The 17,833-nt window shown below is 36.1% G+C and overlaps 1 protein-coding gene across 9 annotated transcripts in view; it reads right to left on the reverse strand.

Moving 5' to 3' along the window:
* Nucleotides 1-17,833, reverse strand: part of grin2bb (glutamate receptor, ionotropic, N-methyl D-aspartate 2B, genome duplicate b) — a 193,567-nt gene that overhangs the window by 148,220 nt on the left and 27,514 nt on the right. For all 9 annotated transcript variants that reach the window (XM_073946063.1, XM_068219735.2, XM_068219733.1 and 6 more), the window contains one exon: nt 5,254-5,859. In XM_073946063.1, the coding sequence (XP_073802164.1) occupies nt 5,254-5,859 (606 nt within the window). The remainder of the gene's footprint in view (nt 1-5,253; nt 5,860-17,833) is intronic.

Here is a 17,833-nt window from a genome sequence, read left to right on the forward strand (position 1 = left end):
TATCGAGCTCCTCGGTGGCTTACAAGAGGATGTGGCTTGTTTTAACAACCCTACACCAACACTAAAAGAGCTCCACTCCTTGTAACAGCCTGCAGATACGGCAGAAAATAGATCTAGAACAAAGGGATTGCTGACAGACGAGTCGAACATCCCCAATGCGCTTAAACCGGATCTACGTGCATTTAAAATTAATGGGAGACATAAAAAAATTAAACAATTTTATAAAGTTGTTGTATTTTACAAGTCAACTTGAGTCAACTTCAGCACCCTTGGCCTACTTCGTGTCACACTATGGGAACAAGGGAAAAATCATGGATCAGTTGGCAATTCCTTCGAACTCAGTCGCTGCATCCAAAATGAAATTCTTGTTTTAGTATGCAAAAAAATCAGCATGGCAATTTAGTATGCAAAATACATATCATTTTTTGCAAGGTGGCACAGTGGCTCAGTGGTTAGAACTGTCACACCACAGCTAGAAGGTGGCTGGTTTGAGTCCTGGCTAGGCTAGTTGTTTTCTGTGTGGAGTTTGCAAGTTCTCCCCGTGTTCGCATTGGGTTTCCTCCGGGTGCTCCGGTTTCCCCCACAGTCCAAAGACATTTGGTATAAGTGTGTATGGGTGTTTCCCAGTACTGGGTTTGTGACATGAAGGGCATCCGCTGCATAAAACATATGCTGGAATAGTTGGTGGTTCATTTGTGGTGACCTCTGATAAATAAGGAACTAAGACAAAGGAAAATTAATGAATTAATGTTTGATGACAAACTACTTTCGTCAAAATTCTGACGTATGCTTGTGACGTTCACGTTACTATCCCGTGAAGTCGCAGGAAAGGGTTTATGAATGACAGTGACGCATGTAACAGGGACAACATATTATAATTTTCAAGCTATTCAGACTGTGTGCTGTTTTGTGCTCTTATTGTATAATGTGCAATTTAAGTGCAGGGGGCTGACCAGTAAGTGCAAAGAACTTTTCAACAGGTTTCCAATGAGTTTCTGATTTGATTTTTAGTCTTATTATTTTTCAAAAAATATCCATTAATAATATCTTTCAACTGTAAGTTTTTACATTAGGGTTTGAAGAACATGAAAATACTTCTGAAGCATTTGTGACAACTGTACTGCTCATTGTCAGTTATAGTTAGTTACTGGATTAACTAATATTAATTAACTGGTCATATTTTCAAGTGTTGATAAAAGATTATGACAGCTATCTTTCAGTTAATGATAGCTTTTGTGATTTATTCAGTGATGCATGAGTGTATTTAATTATACGCTGTCAAAAAAATGCTTTTCTTACCTTAAGTTTTAGTCTTTTTTCTGAAGTCTAAATATCAAAATTCTTCAGTCAACATTCAAAAAATGATGATGGCTGTTTGTTCAAACTACTTATTTAAAATGAGCTAAAACAACACAGTTGGAGATTTTTTTTTTTTTTTGGAGGGGGGGGGGACTTAAAAGTTATTAGTTCAATCAAAGATTATATTTGTAAAAACGAGTGTTTCTTGATGTTGTCCCAACACAAATCTACTGTGTGAAACCCAGCATTTTTTTAACAGTAAAAAAGCATTTTCTAGACAAGTCAAAAATATTGTTTTGTTTTCAAAATAAGTCAAAATTTAGTAGGATAAAATGGGATAAAAAGTAATTTAATCTTGTTTTTGATTGGAAATAATGCTTATTCCACTGGCAGTGCTTTGAAATATGCAGTTTTATTTGATGTATGATGTAATCTTAATCAAACCACAATGAGAGGGTGGGACATAGAGAAGCCCCTCCCCTTTTTATAAACAGCCAATAGCGTTTTGCTTTATCACTGCTCTGCCAGTGAGAGTGGTTGAACTCAAGCGCCTCAATTGAAAAGCAAATGAGTATTGTCTTAAAGGGGGCGGGCCATGTCAGATCCTAGAGAGCATTTGATTGGTCTCGATTTGATGAGAAACTGTAGCATGAGGTGACATGAAAAAACGTTGATAAATTTAGGCGGAAGTGACAAACTACAAGCTAAATATGTTTATATCAGTTTTATATCTACTCAAAGCAAACTTTATCACTGTTTTGAAGCACACTAGCTTATAGATATCTAAAAAAAAACTGACAATACTGTTATTGACATGTAAAAAATGTTATTTTAATTTAATGGCACCTTTAAAAATAAATGCTCACCTAATATTAACTTATTTCTAAAAAACAATAGAATATTTGCTACTTTGAAAACACCATGTTTTAAGATATTTTAGATATTTTTACTAGAAAAAAAGTCAAACTTTAAGTTCAAAAAGCATTCTTAAACCTCTATTCAGTGCTTCAACCCTCAATAAATTTCCTACATATTAAGATACATGATCAATATTAACTTTGAATTGGTTTGCAATCTGCAGCATTTCAACATCTAAGGTTCTCAGTCAGTTTCTAAAATTCCTTTGTTGAAAATACACCATCACATCAACTGTTCACTTTTCAATTTTCGGGTCGTCTCAAGCATGATTCTCTTTAACAAGATCTAGACACATCAACCATCTGCAGCCATAAACATCAAAGCATCAGGAAAACTGATGTGGCCTTGCTGAACTTCGTCTTGGAAATGTACTGTGCGGTCTGCGTTTGGATGAATAGTGTCTTGGAAATATAATGGAACCTGTTCCATTAAAACTCAGGATGGGGGTCATTGATTTACCACCAGTCTTTCAGCAGTATAATGGCTGCCCCTTCAAGCACCCTGAGAACACCGGGGTACTGAGCTTCCGAAAAACTGTTTAAAAATAGGTCTCATCGGGACAGCCATGATTATGAATGCAGCTGCAACACGCTTGCGAATGTTGTGCTAAAGTCTAGGTAATATTTGTTTGCAGGGTGTATTTAACACTGCTAGTGTCTGCAGTTATTGTCCCTTTCTGTTTTTCCTCTTCTCCAAGATGACAAAATGAATGTACTTGACTCCCTGTTTTTTACCGTGTGGCATTTACAAAAAGTCCCTCTGACATTTTCCTTCTCTTTCTGCACTTTTCTCCCTACGTCTCATCTTTTTTTATTACCTTTTTCTTATTGGCCAGAAAAAAAACACTCTTATGAAAAACAAATCTGCATAGCCTTTATTTTCCCTCTAATTTTCTCTCCCTTTCGTCTGCCACGGTCATCTTAATGAAGCACAATGCAGGTAGTTAACAACAGAACACAGAACTACGCCTTCCAGCACATCTGTTCCAGCAGTTCAGACCACCACTGATTTAACAGCGGGCATAAGTCTGACACCGATTACACAACTTTGACCTTGGCGGAAAAGAAAGAGAAAGAAGAGAATTTGCAGGTGTATGAGTGTAAACATTCATGTGGGTAAAGGAAGATATTGAGGCCAAAAGAAAAGACAGAGTGGCTCTCTTCCAAACCCTAGTGAGTCTACTGTCTTAACAGGCAGCTACTCCAAAGCATCCTAATCAAAGATGCTCTGATATGCATTACAATACACAATTCACTGCTGCTCACAAATGGAATCAATGGTTTATATGAAATTCAACAAGTCGTTTTTAAAGTTAGTCATCTAATCTGACTCTCTACTTGTGAATCTATACTAAAACTAGACTTTTTATCTCTTACATTTCAAACAGTTATCTTTTACATTTCAAAAGTATATTTCAAAAAAATAATTACCTTAAATTAATAATTAACTTATGTTTTGGAGTGTTTGCTTAAAACAAAATAAATGTTAAATAATAAATGAAAGAATGAATGAATTAAATAATTAATTAATTATGATAATAAAAGCTAAATAATGTTACTTTGTATGTTGATATACATGACATATAATATAAATAACAGTATTAACATTTAATATAATTTACATTTTTATTGATGAAATTGTCTAGCATGATTAGACATAGCAACTTTATATCACACTTTAATATATATATTTTAAATAAAAATATTATAAATATATTTTTGATCAAACCTTTAATCAAAGGTTTGGGATCTCAGAGTAAGACCTTTTATTGTTTTAATGCAATGTACAGTAATGTAAAATTTCTATTTTGATTTATTTTATATCGCAATTAATTATTGTGATGCCATCAGTACCCCAGACCTCAGTGTCACATGACCCTTCAGAAATCATTCTAAGATGATTCCAGTGGGCACACAACATCATAAAGGCTAATTTATACCTTTGCGCCAGGCGCACACGTATGATAATGGTGACGCCAATACTGACACACAATGCGTAGCGCAAGCTCTGTGATTAGTCAGCTTTAGTATCGCTGACGAGTGTGGGTGGGACCGAGAGCCACGCACATCTGATGGAGCGAGTTTTTACAAGCGTGGAGTCCCCTGAAGGAGCTCAAGATGAAAACCGTTATTTTGTGTTTACCTTATGATTTGATGCACATCTGCCGGCTCCTGCCTCTGAATGAGCGAGTTTGAGCTACTTGTAGCATTCAGAAAAAACAAAACACCCGCGAAGAAACTTGACACAGAGGAATTTAAAAACCTACTGCCATCTAGTGTTTCGGAAGTGTTATTGCAGAGCAACACAAACAGCATGCAGAGGTATAAATGCATGGCAACGTGGAAGGCATACTCCGTGGGTCACGCCGATCACTCGACGCAGAAGTATAAACCAAATATAAATATTAGGTTAAATATAGGTTGTAAAGTGTTAAGTTGATGAGTGACCAAAATACAATGTTAAGCCAACGTCATATTGACGTCAAATATAGACATTTATTCGTCAGGTATGGCAACTAAAATACAACATCTGATAGATGTCGTAGTGGTAACTTCCACACAACATCAAGCTGTAACATCATTAGACATTGATATTTGGTTGTTTTTAGGTAAGTGACCAAAATGCAATGTCTGTCCGATGTTGGACAATGACGTTGGGTTCTGACGTCAACCCAATTTTCATTTTCACCCAAAGTGCAATGTCACACGACGTTGGGGTACAAAGTCAATCTAACGTCATGCTTACTCCCTTTGATTGCTGGGATTGCTCAAAAAATGTATTTTATTGATGAAAACAATTTGAACTTTAAGTTCTCTGAAAAAATCTTTAAGTTAAAATCTGTATTTATTAGAAATAGAAACTCTTGTTTTTAATTTGATGGACCTTTGAAGAATATCCTTTATCTGTAACACTCCGGAATTGATTTATTCACCAAAAATAAACATGTGGTCTTTTAACCAAAATAAAAGATAAATTGCACTCATCTGAAAAACCTTTGCACCTAAAACGTCTAGTTGGTGGTTGCGTTTATCATACCTTGGCAGCCATGATCATGGAAGACCCTCCACGGATACCCAGAATGGGGATGTGCGTCTGAGCCGAGATGAAGTCCAATATCTGGGCGATGGCCTCCTGATCGGTATCATCCCCGAACACCACACCCTGGAGCCAGTTGCGTGACATCAGAGCACAGATGCGGTTGATGATACTCTTAGGGTCGGTTTCATTCATGGTGACCAGCTCGACTTTCGGTGGAAGAGGCACGTGTAGAAAGTCCTCTTTCTCCAGACCTTCAGAAAGCGACACCTCGCTGGAGTTTCCCACTAGGATCACCGCGATGCTAAGGCCTTGAGCAAACTTTGGTGACATGGGAGGACCCACTGGACTGACTCCTGGTGGTGGATAATGAGGAGGACTGATAATCGATTGGCTGTTCATGCCTCCGGTGGGCGTCCCGATCCCACCTCCGCGGCGAGACTCGCAGGTGGGGAAGAAGAAGAGCGATAGGAGAAGGAGCGAGATGTAGAGGGGCAGTTTGAAGGAGGAAACAAGGGAGACGAAAGACAGGACGCGGCAGTCGGAGAAAGGGGAAGAGGAGAGGTGGAGGCTGACAAGCATGGCGGAGGAGTGAAGGTACAGTCCCTGCAGACAGAGAAAGAGAGGGAGAACGTTTTAGTTTGTGAGCTGAATTCACATTAAAAACTACATTGAATCTGACTGGTGAACAGTTAAGTCAAGTTAAACCAGCAAGAGACCTGAGGCTTTAAAAAGAGCATATGTCCTCATTTCAAGGGTCTGTCCACTCCATTATTGACATATGTTGGACAGAAATCACAGAAACATAGGCAGTCTTGGGAAATGAGGTCGTTTGCAGCAGGCAATACACACACAAACACACTAAGGACATACAAAAGACTTCTAATGTTTTTACATGAAGCTAATCAGAATTAGGAAGCCTAAAATAAATCAAGCTGTAAAGACTAATTAACATAATATAACTTTGACAATTAGGATAGAGTTATAAAAATGTTATAAGGGTACATTTAAACAGCTCTAAGACTGAGATTTTACTTATTGGCACACCCTCTAATGTTAATAGATGTGGCAATCTCAAGTTAACAGTTGATGAATCTCTTTTAACTTCTTCTATGCAGGTGTGAAATCTTGGTGTCCTCTTTGATGCTCAGCTTAGCCTGAAACCTCATTTTAAACAGTTAACAAACACAACATTTTATCACTTACGCAACATTGCCCGCATCCGTCCATTTCTCTTTAAACACCAGATGCTGAAAAACTTGTCCATGCTTTTATTACGTCTCGTTTAGATTTTTGTAACTCTTTATTTGGGGGTCTGCCAGCCAATTCACTTAAGATCTTACAATATGTTCAAAACTCACCTGCACGTGTGTTAACCCAAACATCATCTCGCTCTCACATTACTCCTGTACTTTAGCAGTTACACTGGTTGCCTGTTAAGTCACGCATCGATTTTAAAACCTTGATTTTAACTTATAAAGCTGTTCATGCTTCTGCACCTATTTATATATGTGACCTGATATCTACCTACTCTTCCTCTCGCAATCTACGTTTTGCTTCGGGGCTCATCTTGTATCAGCCCCGTTGCAAACTTAGGGAGAAGGGTATAAACGGAGGCCGGAGCCAGCTCCAAGTGGGTGGGTCTTGGAGCTCCAAGTGGGCTGGGCAAACCTTATTTAGTTGTATTTAGACTTGAATATTGTGCTTTATGAATTTGTACACCTAACCCTAACCCTAAACCCAACCTCACAGTAACCTGTTGTGTTTTATTAACGTCTACACCTAAATCCAACCCTAAACCCAATCTCACAGTAACCTGATAAACCCAACCTACTTGCGGTTTGAGTCCCTCCCACTTGGAGGTCACCCAACCTACTTGCGGTGTAATTCCTCCCACTTGCAGGTCTCCGGGCTGCAGCAATACCTACTTGAACTTAGCAGCATGGGAGGCAGGGCATTCTCTTATCGTGCACCTAAATTATGGAATGCTCTCCCCACAAACATCAGAAACGCCAGTTCCCTAGACTGTTTTAAGATACTTCTTAAAACTTATCTTTTTATTATTGCTTATAACTTATAAGACCCTATTTTAATATGTATATTTTTATCATTACTATCATTCTTACTTTTTTGTGTATTTCATGTTCTTCTGTGCTTTGGTGCTCTTGCTAGCGCTTTGAGTTTGAAAAAAGCACAATATTAACAAAATGTATTATTATTATTATTATTATTAATATTAATATTATTACTATTACATTTACACAATAAACAAGCTAAAAAAAGCTTTTATTTTTGCTTTTAAAAAGTTTTGTTTTAAGCAACCCAGCAAACAATTTTGTGCTTAATAAACATCTAATAGACATCTAAACGTAGACAGCTTGGCTAAAACAAGGCTAAACTTGGGCTATCAGTGAAAATCTAATAGACATAATAATAGCCCAAAATAGCCTAATAGCCCAAAACTAGACTAGCCGTCAATTAGACAGATTAGACTGACTTTATAGATTAGACTGACTTTATATATCTTGTCATTCATTTCTGTTTGTTTGATGACTAGTGCAGTCTTGGCCTATTCTTAGATGTCTATTGGATTTTCTCTGACAGTCCAAATTTAGCTTTGTTTTAGCAAAGACGAATATGTTTAGACGTCTATTAGACATCTATTAGACATCTTTTAAAAACAAAAAAATGCATGCTGGGAATCCTTAATCACTTGGATCTGCAAAAACTGGCAGTGTGATTTTATAACAAGACAGTGTTTGTCATAATTGGTAAGTGAGTATTTGCTAACCAAAACAACAGTAGTCCAAGCATGTAATATTTATGGATGGGATGTGACCATTTCTTCACACACGTTTAAGTAGTTTAGATGTACATGAAATAGACTTCAAAATGAAAACTTGTAGTGTGAAACTAGCCAATTGCTTTACAGGAGCATTTAAATTGACACGCAACCAAAACTGTAATAATAAATAAAGTATTGCTGTGCTTTGATGTGGATCCCAATACGTCATTCTGGTAACGCTTTACAATAAGGTTCATTAGTTAATGCATTTACTAACATGAACTAATCATGAACAACACTTGTACAGCATTTATTAATCATAATTGAACATTTACTAATGCATTATTAACATTCAAGTCCATGCTTGTTAACATTAGTTAATGCACCATGAGTTAACATGAACTAACAATGAACAACTGTATTTTCATTAACTAACGTTAACTAACATGAACAAATACAGTAGTAAATGTATTGTTCATAGTTTGTTCATCTTAATAAATGCATTAATTAACATTAACTAATGAACCTTATTGTAAAGTGTGACTGTTATTTTTTAAAGTGAACAGGCCTTAAATTTACTGCATTTTATATATTCATAAAAATTATATTTGATGTACCTTTACTTTTAAAGTCACCATGAACTAGAAGTAAATATACTTCCAACTGAAATTGAATATTGAGTAGAGGGCGGGGATTTCTTTTTGCGCTTTTGGCAAATTAACGGTAAGAGGGGCGTAGTTAAGAATATTGTCGGTTGAAGCCATCAATTTGACATCATCAGAGAAGGAGCACCACTCCAAAAACAGATTAAGCAAATAGTCAGACTTTGATTGAACCAAAACACTTTTTTTTTTTTTTTTTTTTTGCGGATTAACTTGCATGGATTAATTGTTCAGCTAAAGAATAACAATCTGCACTAGCAAAATAAACATTGCATATTTACATTTCACATGGAAACATTTTAAAACCATCCCTAAAGGAGGTTTTGTCAGATTTAAAGAACAAATTGTGTGCCAGAACAATTACATACATTTTATGATAGAGGCTTGCCACTGACATCAGATGTTTTAAACTAATGCTATTTTTGGTCCCTTATGGGGATATTTGTTTCTTACAGTGCAGACATAGTAGGGCTCAAACATTTGTGCACTTCATGACTTCAAACGATCTCGACTGTAAAGCACTTTCAGAACAAATGTTTGTTTGTTTGTTTGTGTGTGTGTGTGTGTGTGTGTGTGTGTGTGTGTGTGTGTGTGTGTGTGTGTGTGTGTGTGTGTGTGTGTGTGTGTGTGTGTGTGTGTGTGTGTGTGTGTGCACAATGAATACTAAATGTAATTAGATGGGTAAGATACAAGTCGATTTATCAGCAAACAGCTTATTCTCTCAGCAAAAAAAACATCAAAATACACACAGTGGCTGGTATTTGCCAGGTATCTTTCTGTAATGACTTTTAGCAACACTGTAATTATTTATTGTTCCATTATTATTAACATATAAGCAGGACAAGTTAGTCATTAGTCAGACCCCATCCTTTTTTGCGATTCTTCGATCACTGAATCAATGCACAATCAAGCAAAATCAATAAAAAGTTGCAATCATTTTTATATTGTCGTAGATTGCACACATAACATAGTACCCACCTAACCCACATAGTACCCACCTAACCTATATACAGCCACTATATTAGGTACACCTGTTCAACTGCACTTTAACACAAATTTCTAATCAGACAATCACATGGCAGCAACTAAACGTATTTAGGCATGTAGACATGGTCAAGACAATCTGCTGCAGTTTTATTTATATATATATATATTTATTATTTTGCAATAAAAAATTATATATGTGTGTGTGTGTATATATATATATATATATATATATATATATATATATATATATATATATATATATATATATATATATATATATATATATATATGTATTTGTGTGTATGTATGTGTTTATATTTATATAAATATATATATAGATAGATAGATAGATAGATAGATAGATAGATAGATAGATAGATAGATAGATAGATAGATAGATAGATAGATAGATACATTATATATATATATATATATATATATATATATATATATATATATATATATATATATATATATATATATATATATATATATATATATATATATATATATTAGGGCTGTAACGATACACGATATAAAACCGAAATCGCGACACTCAGATCTACGATCCTGTGTCGCGGTGTGATAAGGGAGAATCGTGACACACCCCGTGATACCTTTCCAATAACGTCACGCGTGCCTGCAAAAGTTGAGCTAATTAACACTTTTTTTCGTTAGACATTACAAGCACTGCTCCGTTTAAGCCCTCGCAATATTTAGCCGGCAGAGCTCGCACGAAGCTCTTAGTAAGGGACCGTCTGAATGTGTCAGGGATGTCAAAAACAAAACTAACTTAACCCTGCTTGACAACCGACAACGCCAGAAACATTGCCAATGCTATCAAAGCGGCCGGATTTTCAGCGCATATACGATGATTTGCTCACACTGTTAATGTGGCTGCGCAGAGAGGGATGGGCCTTCACCAGATGTCAGGTAACAGCGCAAACCTTTCTGTAACCGTGCTGTGCGCTTTCTGTTTGAACATTTGAGAGTGCTGACTGACAGGTGCGTGAGGTCAGAAAACACGACGAAGCTTTAAGTTAAGATGAACACAGTTTCTATAGCTATACTTTATTTAGAGATAAAGGTATATGACTCTGCATATAATCACTTCACAATCTTGCTGGAGTTTATAGCCGTTTCGCTTTACTTCAGGACGCATTAACACCGCTCTGATGGTCTAATCGTTGTTTTAAGTTATCCAGAGCTGTATGAATATACAAATCTTGAATATCACAATAGTATTAAATATTACTATTGTAACAACACAGACAGCAACACTTTTGCGCAATTGATACCCAGCTGATTCAGTCGTTTATAAGAGGACCGCGCTTCTTCTTTTTTCCTTGTCAACATAAAGGCAGTGTGATGCGCCTCGTTTTCGGCCACTTGTTTAACTGCAAGGCATACTTAATTTGCGGGACCATAACGTATAACCCGTGCCTACAGACATATTTGCCAAAGAAGCAAAATGGAAGATGAATATTGCTGTTTGATACAGACCTGTTGATGCTGCAGCGCTTATGTTGACCTGGATCTGCGTAATAAACGCAACAAATAGGCTTTACTTTTTATTTTACAGCTTAAAGCATGTACGCAGATTAATGCAATATCATATTTAAACAACAAAACTGTTTACAAAAAGTCTACATATGAGCGCGTTGTTGCCGTCTTTTCATCACGCAGCGCGCGCACTTGAACCGCGAGGGAGAGAGAGGAAACCAGCTATATCAGGACATATTCTTTAAAATAATGATTTCTATTAAAAATGTAAAAGGTTTTGTGATTATAATAACAGCGGGGCATTAAATAAATGCATATTTTCCGTGGAGCGAGCAATTTGAGGAAGTCAGCTATTTTTATTTGACGGAAGAAAAAAACATATGATTGGAAAAAAAAGCCCATGTCGGTTATTAAAAAGAATCAGTCAGTATTTTCGTTTTGTAATATAAATTAATTATTTAAGTGAAAATAATTTAGGGCAGTCCTATTTATTTTATTCATTTTATTTAGATTATTCTGCTCTTCTTTGCTAAACACTGCAGGTGCGTGAAGATGCTCTGTTGTTCTGTTCCGCTATTAATATATAAAAATAAATCAGTATTTTAAAATGCAATATTTAATGTGTCAGACACAAAATAGACACGTCAATTTGTTTAATATAAAATTAATAGTAATCTGACCAGTTCACCGTTAATAACCGATTAATGAGCGGCGGTTGTCGGTTAGCAAAATTAACGAAATGAGCATCCCTAGTAGCTATTTAATTTACTTTTTCTATGTAAGAGAACTTGATTGAAAAATAATTTTCAACATGCTTGAACCATCTACACAATGCAGTTTAGTTCTGTTTGGTTTTTCAACAGTATTTTGTTACAAAGAAAACAGAAGTGATATAGCTTTGGATATTTATTTATTTTATATATGGCTATTTATATTGTTAATAATTTGCATAGTTAATATTGTTCTTTGATGTTTAGTTTATAAAGATTTTTCCAATGTTATTTAATAAAAAATAGTTTTAAAAATCTTTTTTTTCCCACCCCACACGAAAAAAAAAAAAAAAATCGTGATACGAACCGAATCGTGGGTCAAAAATCGTGATACTAACCGAATCGTGGGTTTGGTGTATCGTTACAGCCCTAATATATATATACATACATACATACATACATACATACATACACATATTTACATACATACATACACACACACATATATATATATATATATATATATATATATATATATATATATATATATATATATATATATATATATATATATATATATATATATATATATATATATATATAATTATATATATATATAATTTTTATTGCAAATTTATCCACAAATTTGTGTAAATTGCCACCACAAAATCAGTAATTTTTAGTCGCAAAAAAAAAAAATCACACAAAAAAATCATGAAAAACTAAAGGATCTGATTAGTGAATAAAACTACTCGATTTAAGGTATTTTATTTCTTCTAAAAGGTTTGTTAATATATAAACATATTCACAGTCTAGAAAATCCATAATTTTATACATCAAGAATGCCTAAAAAAGCTAAATGCATCTTTCTGACCATTTTTTTTTTAAAGCAGCAAGATATTTTGGGAGGGAAACGGTCTAAACGGCATGCCACCCAACAGCCACAAAACCCATTTCAAGGGGTCTTTAAAGAACAGGCAAAGAAAAGAAAAAAACAGGAAAGAAAAGCATGGTGGGTGAAGAGGAGGACAAAAAGATGAAAGGACAACATAAGTGAGGCATTGCTCAGAAAGAAAGCAAACACGCTTGAAAAAGGAAGACTGCTTTTACAAGGCTAATTATTGGAGGTTTGTCAGTGCTAATTGCAGGTACACATGCTAATTGTGAATTAGCTCTCTTCTGCTGCAGACGAGAGAAGAGACGGAGGAGGACAAAGTGTGGGAGGAAGAAAGAGAGAAAAATTGGTGGAGGGCGAAAGGAAAAGTATCAAGACGAATTGCAAAAAGAAACTCAAAACACAAAAAAAGGGAAAAATTAGAGGGCTAATCGGATGATGCATTGACAGAGCGAGTGTAGTAATGAAAAAGCTGAACACACCGCTTGTTAAAATGTAGGTAACTAAAGAGAAGCACACGGATAAGAACTAGATAGGGAGATAGAAGACTAGGAGAACAGCAGCTGGGTGAACAAGAGAGGGAGGAGAGACTAAGATGCTCTATTTGGCTCTGCCTCTCATTTTAACATCACTTGGTTTCCATAGCAACTATTCAAATGAACCTTCCTCCACACACACAAACAGAGATTGCTATATACAGACACAGTAATATAGATTTTTGTGGTATTAAAGTCTATAGTATCACTTATTCACAGGCAGAAGAAAAGGGCATTTTATATAAACTGAAAATATACATAAAAAGCACCATCTCTAGCAAAATATAAAATTAAATATATGAATAAAATAAAACACACACACACACACACACACACCTCCCACACATTTTCTCTTTAGGAGCTAAAGGCTCAATGTCAGCTCTGCATATGTTTTTTTCAAATGCTATGTTACAGAATAGGGTGAAAGGTTTATGCTGATTTACAGCTGGGATTTTAGATACATGTGTGAAACACACTAACCATACAGAGCAGACCTCTGAAAGCAAAAGGTATTTAGGTGTATAGTGTGAATTCATGTTCCACTTGCAGTTGATGCTAATAGTTTTTGAGTTAAAGTCATAAGCAGTATTATTTGCCCTAGTGTATGAACACAGAATAAACAAACACAGCGTTTTGCATTTTTTCCAATTCATTTTTTAAAATAAACACATCAAATGGAAAAAATCTTTAAACAAGAAAACTGTTTTAAAAGTATATATTTAGTTTAGTTGCTAGTTTAGTTGCTTTGACTATTATATAATAATATAATATATAACACAGCATAATAGTAAGCTTTCAGAAGTAAGAAATCCATTCATGCTCTCTAAAGGGAAATTTAAAGTTACTAATAAATCATTAGAAGAAAAACTGCTAATCAACTGTATAACCTTCTATTGAACCTAGTTAGGCAATCATTTGGTGCTCCTATGCTCTCCAAACTGTCATTATATATACACACTCACCAGCCACTTTGTTATGTACACCTGTTCAACTGCTCGTTAGCGCAAATGTCTAATCAGCAGCTACTCAACATATTTAGGCATGTAGACATGGTCAAGACAATCTGCTCCAGTTCAAACTGAGCATCAGAATGGGGAAGAAAGGTGATTTAAGTGATTTTTAACGTGGCATGGTTGTTGGTGTCAGACGGGTTGGTCTGAGTATTTACAAAATTGCTGATCTACTGGGATTTTCATGCACAACCATGTCTAGGATTTACAGAGAATGGTCCAAAAAAGAGAAAATATGCAATGAGTGGTTCTGTGGGCACAATTGACTTGTTGATGCCAGAGGTCAGAGGAGAATGGCCAGACTGGTTTAAGCTTATAGAAAGGCAACAGTAACTCAAATAACCAAGGTGTGCAGAAGAGCATTTCTGAATGCACAAAATGTTGAACCTTGAGACAGATGGGCTACAGCAGCAGAAGACCACACCAGGTGCCATTTGCACAGGCTCTTCATTGGTTTGAATTGGACAATAGAAGATTGGAAAACAGTGTACAACACAGTGTACCCATCTTCTGATGGCTACTTTCAGCAGGATAACACTTCATGTCAGATAATCATCTCAGACTGGTTTCTTCAACATGACAATGTATTCAAATGGTCTCCACAGTCACCAGGTCTCAATCCAATAGAGCACCTTTGGGATGTTGTGGAAGAGGAGATTCACATCATAGATGTGCAGCCGAAAAATCTGCAGCAACTGCGTGACGCATGTCAATAAGGACCAAAATCTCTGAAGAATATTTCCAGTACCTTGTTGAATCTATGCCACGAAGGATTAAGGCAGTTCTGAAGACAAGAGGGGGTCCAACCAGCACTAAGTGTACCTAATAAAGTGGCCAGTAAGTGTATATCTGTCATACAACTTCCCTCCTTTTTTGAGGATCTCAGACTTTGCTGTGAATACTTCTAAATCTGAAATGTTTAATAAAGAAGCAAAAATATTTGCATCTTTTTTTGTGTTTAAGAGAAGAAAGAAACTGTTTTGAACAAATAAATGAGTAAAGGGTTTTAGGGTGAACTCTTACTTTAAACATTTCATACATGCTTTGATTGTTATATTTAAGCACTGTTGCTTATTTGCCTCAATAAAAGTGTACCAAGACATGCATAAATGCATGCCCACTCAAGTGGCATCTATCTATGCCTGTTGTTACAGTATAAGTGTGCTCGTTGTGAAGAATTGAAGCATCACTCAACATTTGCTGGACGGTTACCAACAAAGCTTAAGTTTAACTGACACAGATGACAAAAAATGTTACACATACATGCACATTCCCTGTGGTGCTGTATAATATCCATGCATCTGCCTGCTCTGATAGATTGCTCTCTCTTGATTTTCTGTGAGACAGTTGTGTGCAGCCTAGGGCCTGATTGACAATTGGCTTAAGACGAGAGAATGGTCCCCAAGGGTCCTGGATTGGCTACAACGGTCAGAAAGCTTCTAATAGGCCCGGGCCAGTTCGCTGGTGTCAGCTGAAATGCCATTTGGAAAGACTTATTGATCTTAAAAGCAGTCGATGATCAAAACTAGAAGCGAGCCAACATGATTACTACTATCTAAACAAGACTTACTAGCAAAACTGACACAATTAAACTGAGCTAACAGACTACGCAGCGTGTCTGACAGGTGACTCAAAGGTTTCCTGACACCGTGCATTTTTTAGAGGCCGAGAGAGGATGTGTAATGAATCAAAACAAGCGTGTACATTTGTGCGCGGTGATACATCTCCGTTTCTTTGGTTGCTTTGGGAAACGCAGATAAGGCGTTTTTCTATGCGGTCCTCCATCTCAGTTCTTCCTGGTGAAGTAATAAATTATGTATTCAACAAAATGTTTGTACAAAAGCCCATCACAGACTCCCTCCCATCTCAAACGAGCTCTGTTTCAGAGCGGGAGGGAAAGCTTTGATAACAACCAGAAACTGAATTAACATTCATTGATGCAGTTATACAGAATGAATTCCGATAAACCCGAGACAGCTGATTCAATTCCGAATCTCACACACACACACACACACACACACACACACACAATGTTATTCAATTCAGCAAAAAGAGATGACGGAGGCTTGTAACACACACATGGACTCACACACTTAAAGCAAGATATTAGACTTGCCTGGTAAACACTATGAAGGTATGCAGCATGTCTTTTTTATGTTAATAATCTCTAGTGTGCATGTGGCACGCACACACACACACACAAACACTTGCAAATAAAATTATCAGAGAGACATTTTACCTCTAACTAAGCTCAATTTCATACAGACATTTAGCCAGCAATTCTGTCTTAGCTTCCAAGCTCTTAAATGCACACCTCACACACACACACACACTCCCGTCTCTAAGGTATATCTGTCATAGCACCGTGAGCGCGCTTCCATTAAGCAGTGTTTATGAACTACTGCCTCTGAGCTGTAACCTTTACTGAAGTCCTCTCTCCTCATAATGACGCTTAAACAACAGCCAGCAGCAGTTCGCTCTGATTGCAAATGAGGCACAGATGCCAAATTCAAGCTTCCCGCTATTAAATCAGATTTGAGAGATCATTTTTTAATTATCATTTTGTTTACTGTGAATCTCTCCATAAGGGAGAATAAGTTAGCCATTATACAAAGGTGTATAATCTCTGAAAGCACAATCTCTAACATTCATTCAATTTCTTTTCGGTTTAGTCCCATTATTAATCAGGGGTCGCCACAGCAGAATGAACTGCCAACTTATCCAGCATATGAGGTTTTTATAGGGTGGAAAAATAAGTAGATAAATCAACATTTACTTATAATAGAATTGATCATAATTTGATATACTAATGTTTAAAATATTGGCTCAAGTAAAACTTTATATTAGGGCTGCACAATATATATCGTTTCAGCATGGATATCGCACTGTGATCCTTCTCAAAAGTCACATCGCGAGTTTACGCAATGTTGAGTATCACTAGAGTTGGGTGATGTCAACCTATTTGGCATCGTACAATGTCTAATGTAGCCCTTGTAGCCTACCTTTTCAATTACCTGACCCGCATGCTCATTGTTTTACCCATAACCAAATTAGTTGTTAGATAGAGAAAAGATTAATTAAATGTGAATTTTCGGTGGTATAGTGTGGAAGGAGGGCTTTTTTTAGAAATCCTGAATGAAACGTTATTGTGGACGTGGATCGTTTCCACTCTAAAATGCCATTTTAAAACTAAGATATATTAGTGTAAATGGGGCCTGAGTGTGTATTTTTCACAAGCAGGTTGCTGCGACAAGGGCTGGGCGGAGGATCGCAATGAGCGATGGCATTGTCTATCGACCCAACTCTATCACTTTGCAAGTGCTTTTAGAGGCCTGTGACTGTGTGAACGTCTTAAATGTCAAATTGTACCATTTTTAATTTAGTAACAATATATTGATTGAATTGTTTATAAAAAAAAGACAGTATTATTTTACATTTGACTATTCAATTACTGTATACCTGAATACAGCTCGACTCCTCGGGAAAAAAATC

Source organism: Danio rerio, chromosome 1 (assembly GCF_049306965.1).
Source record: "Danio rerio strain Tuebingen ecotype United States chromosome 1, GRCz12tu, whole genome shotgun sequence".
NCBI lineage: Eukaryota > Metazoa > Chordata > Actinopteri > Cypriniformes > Danionidae > Danio > Danio rerio.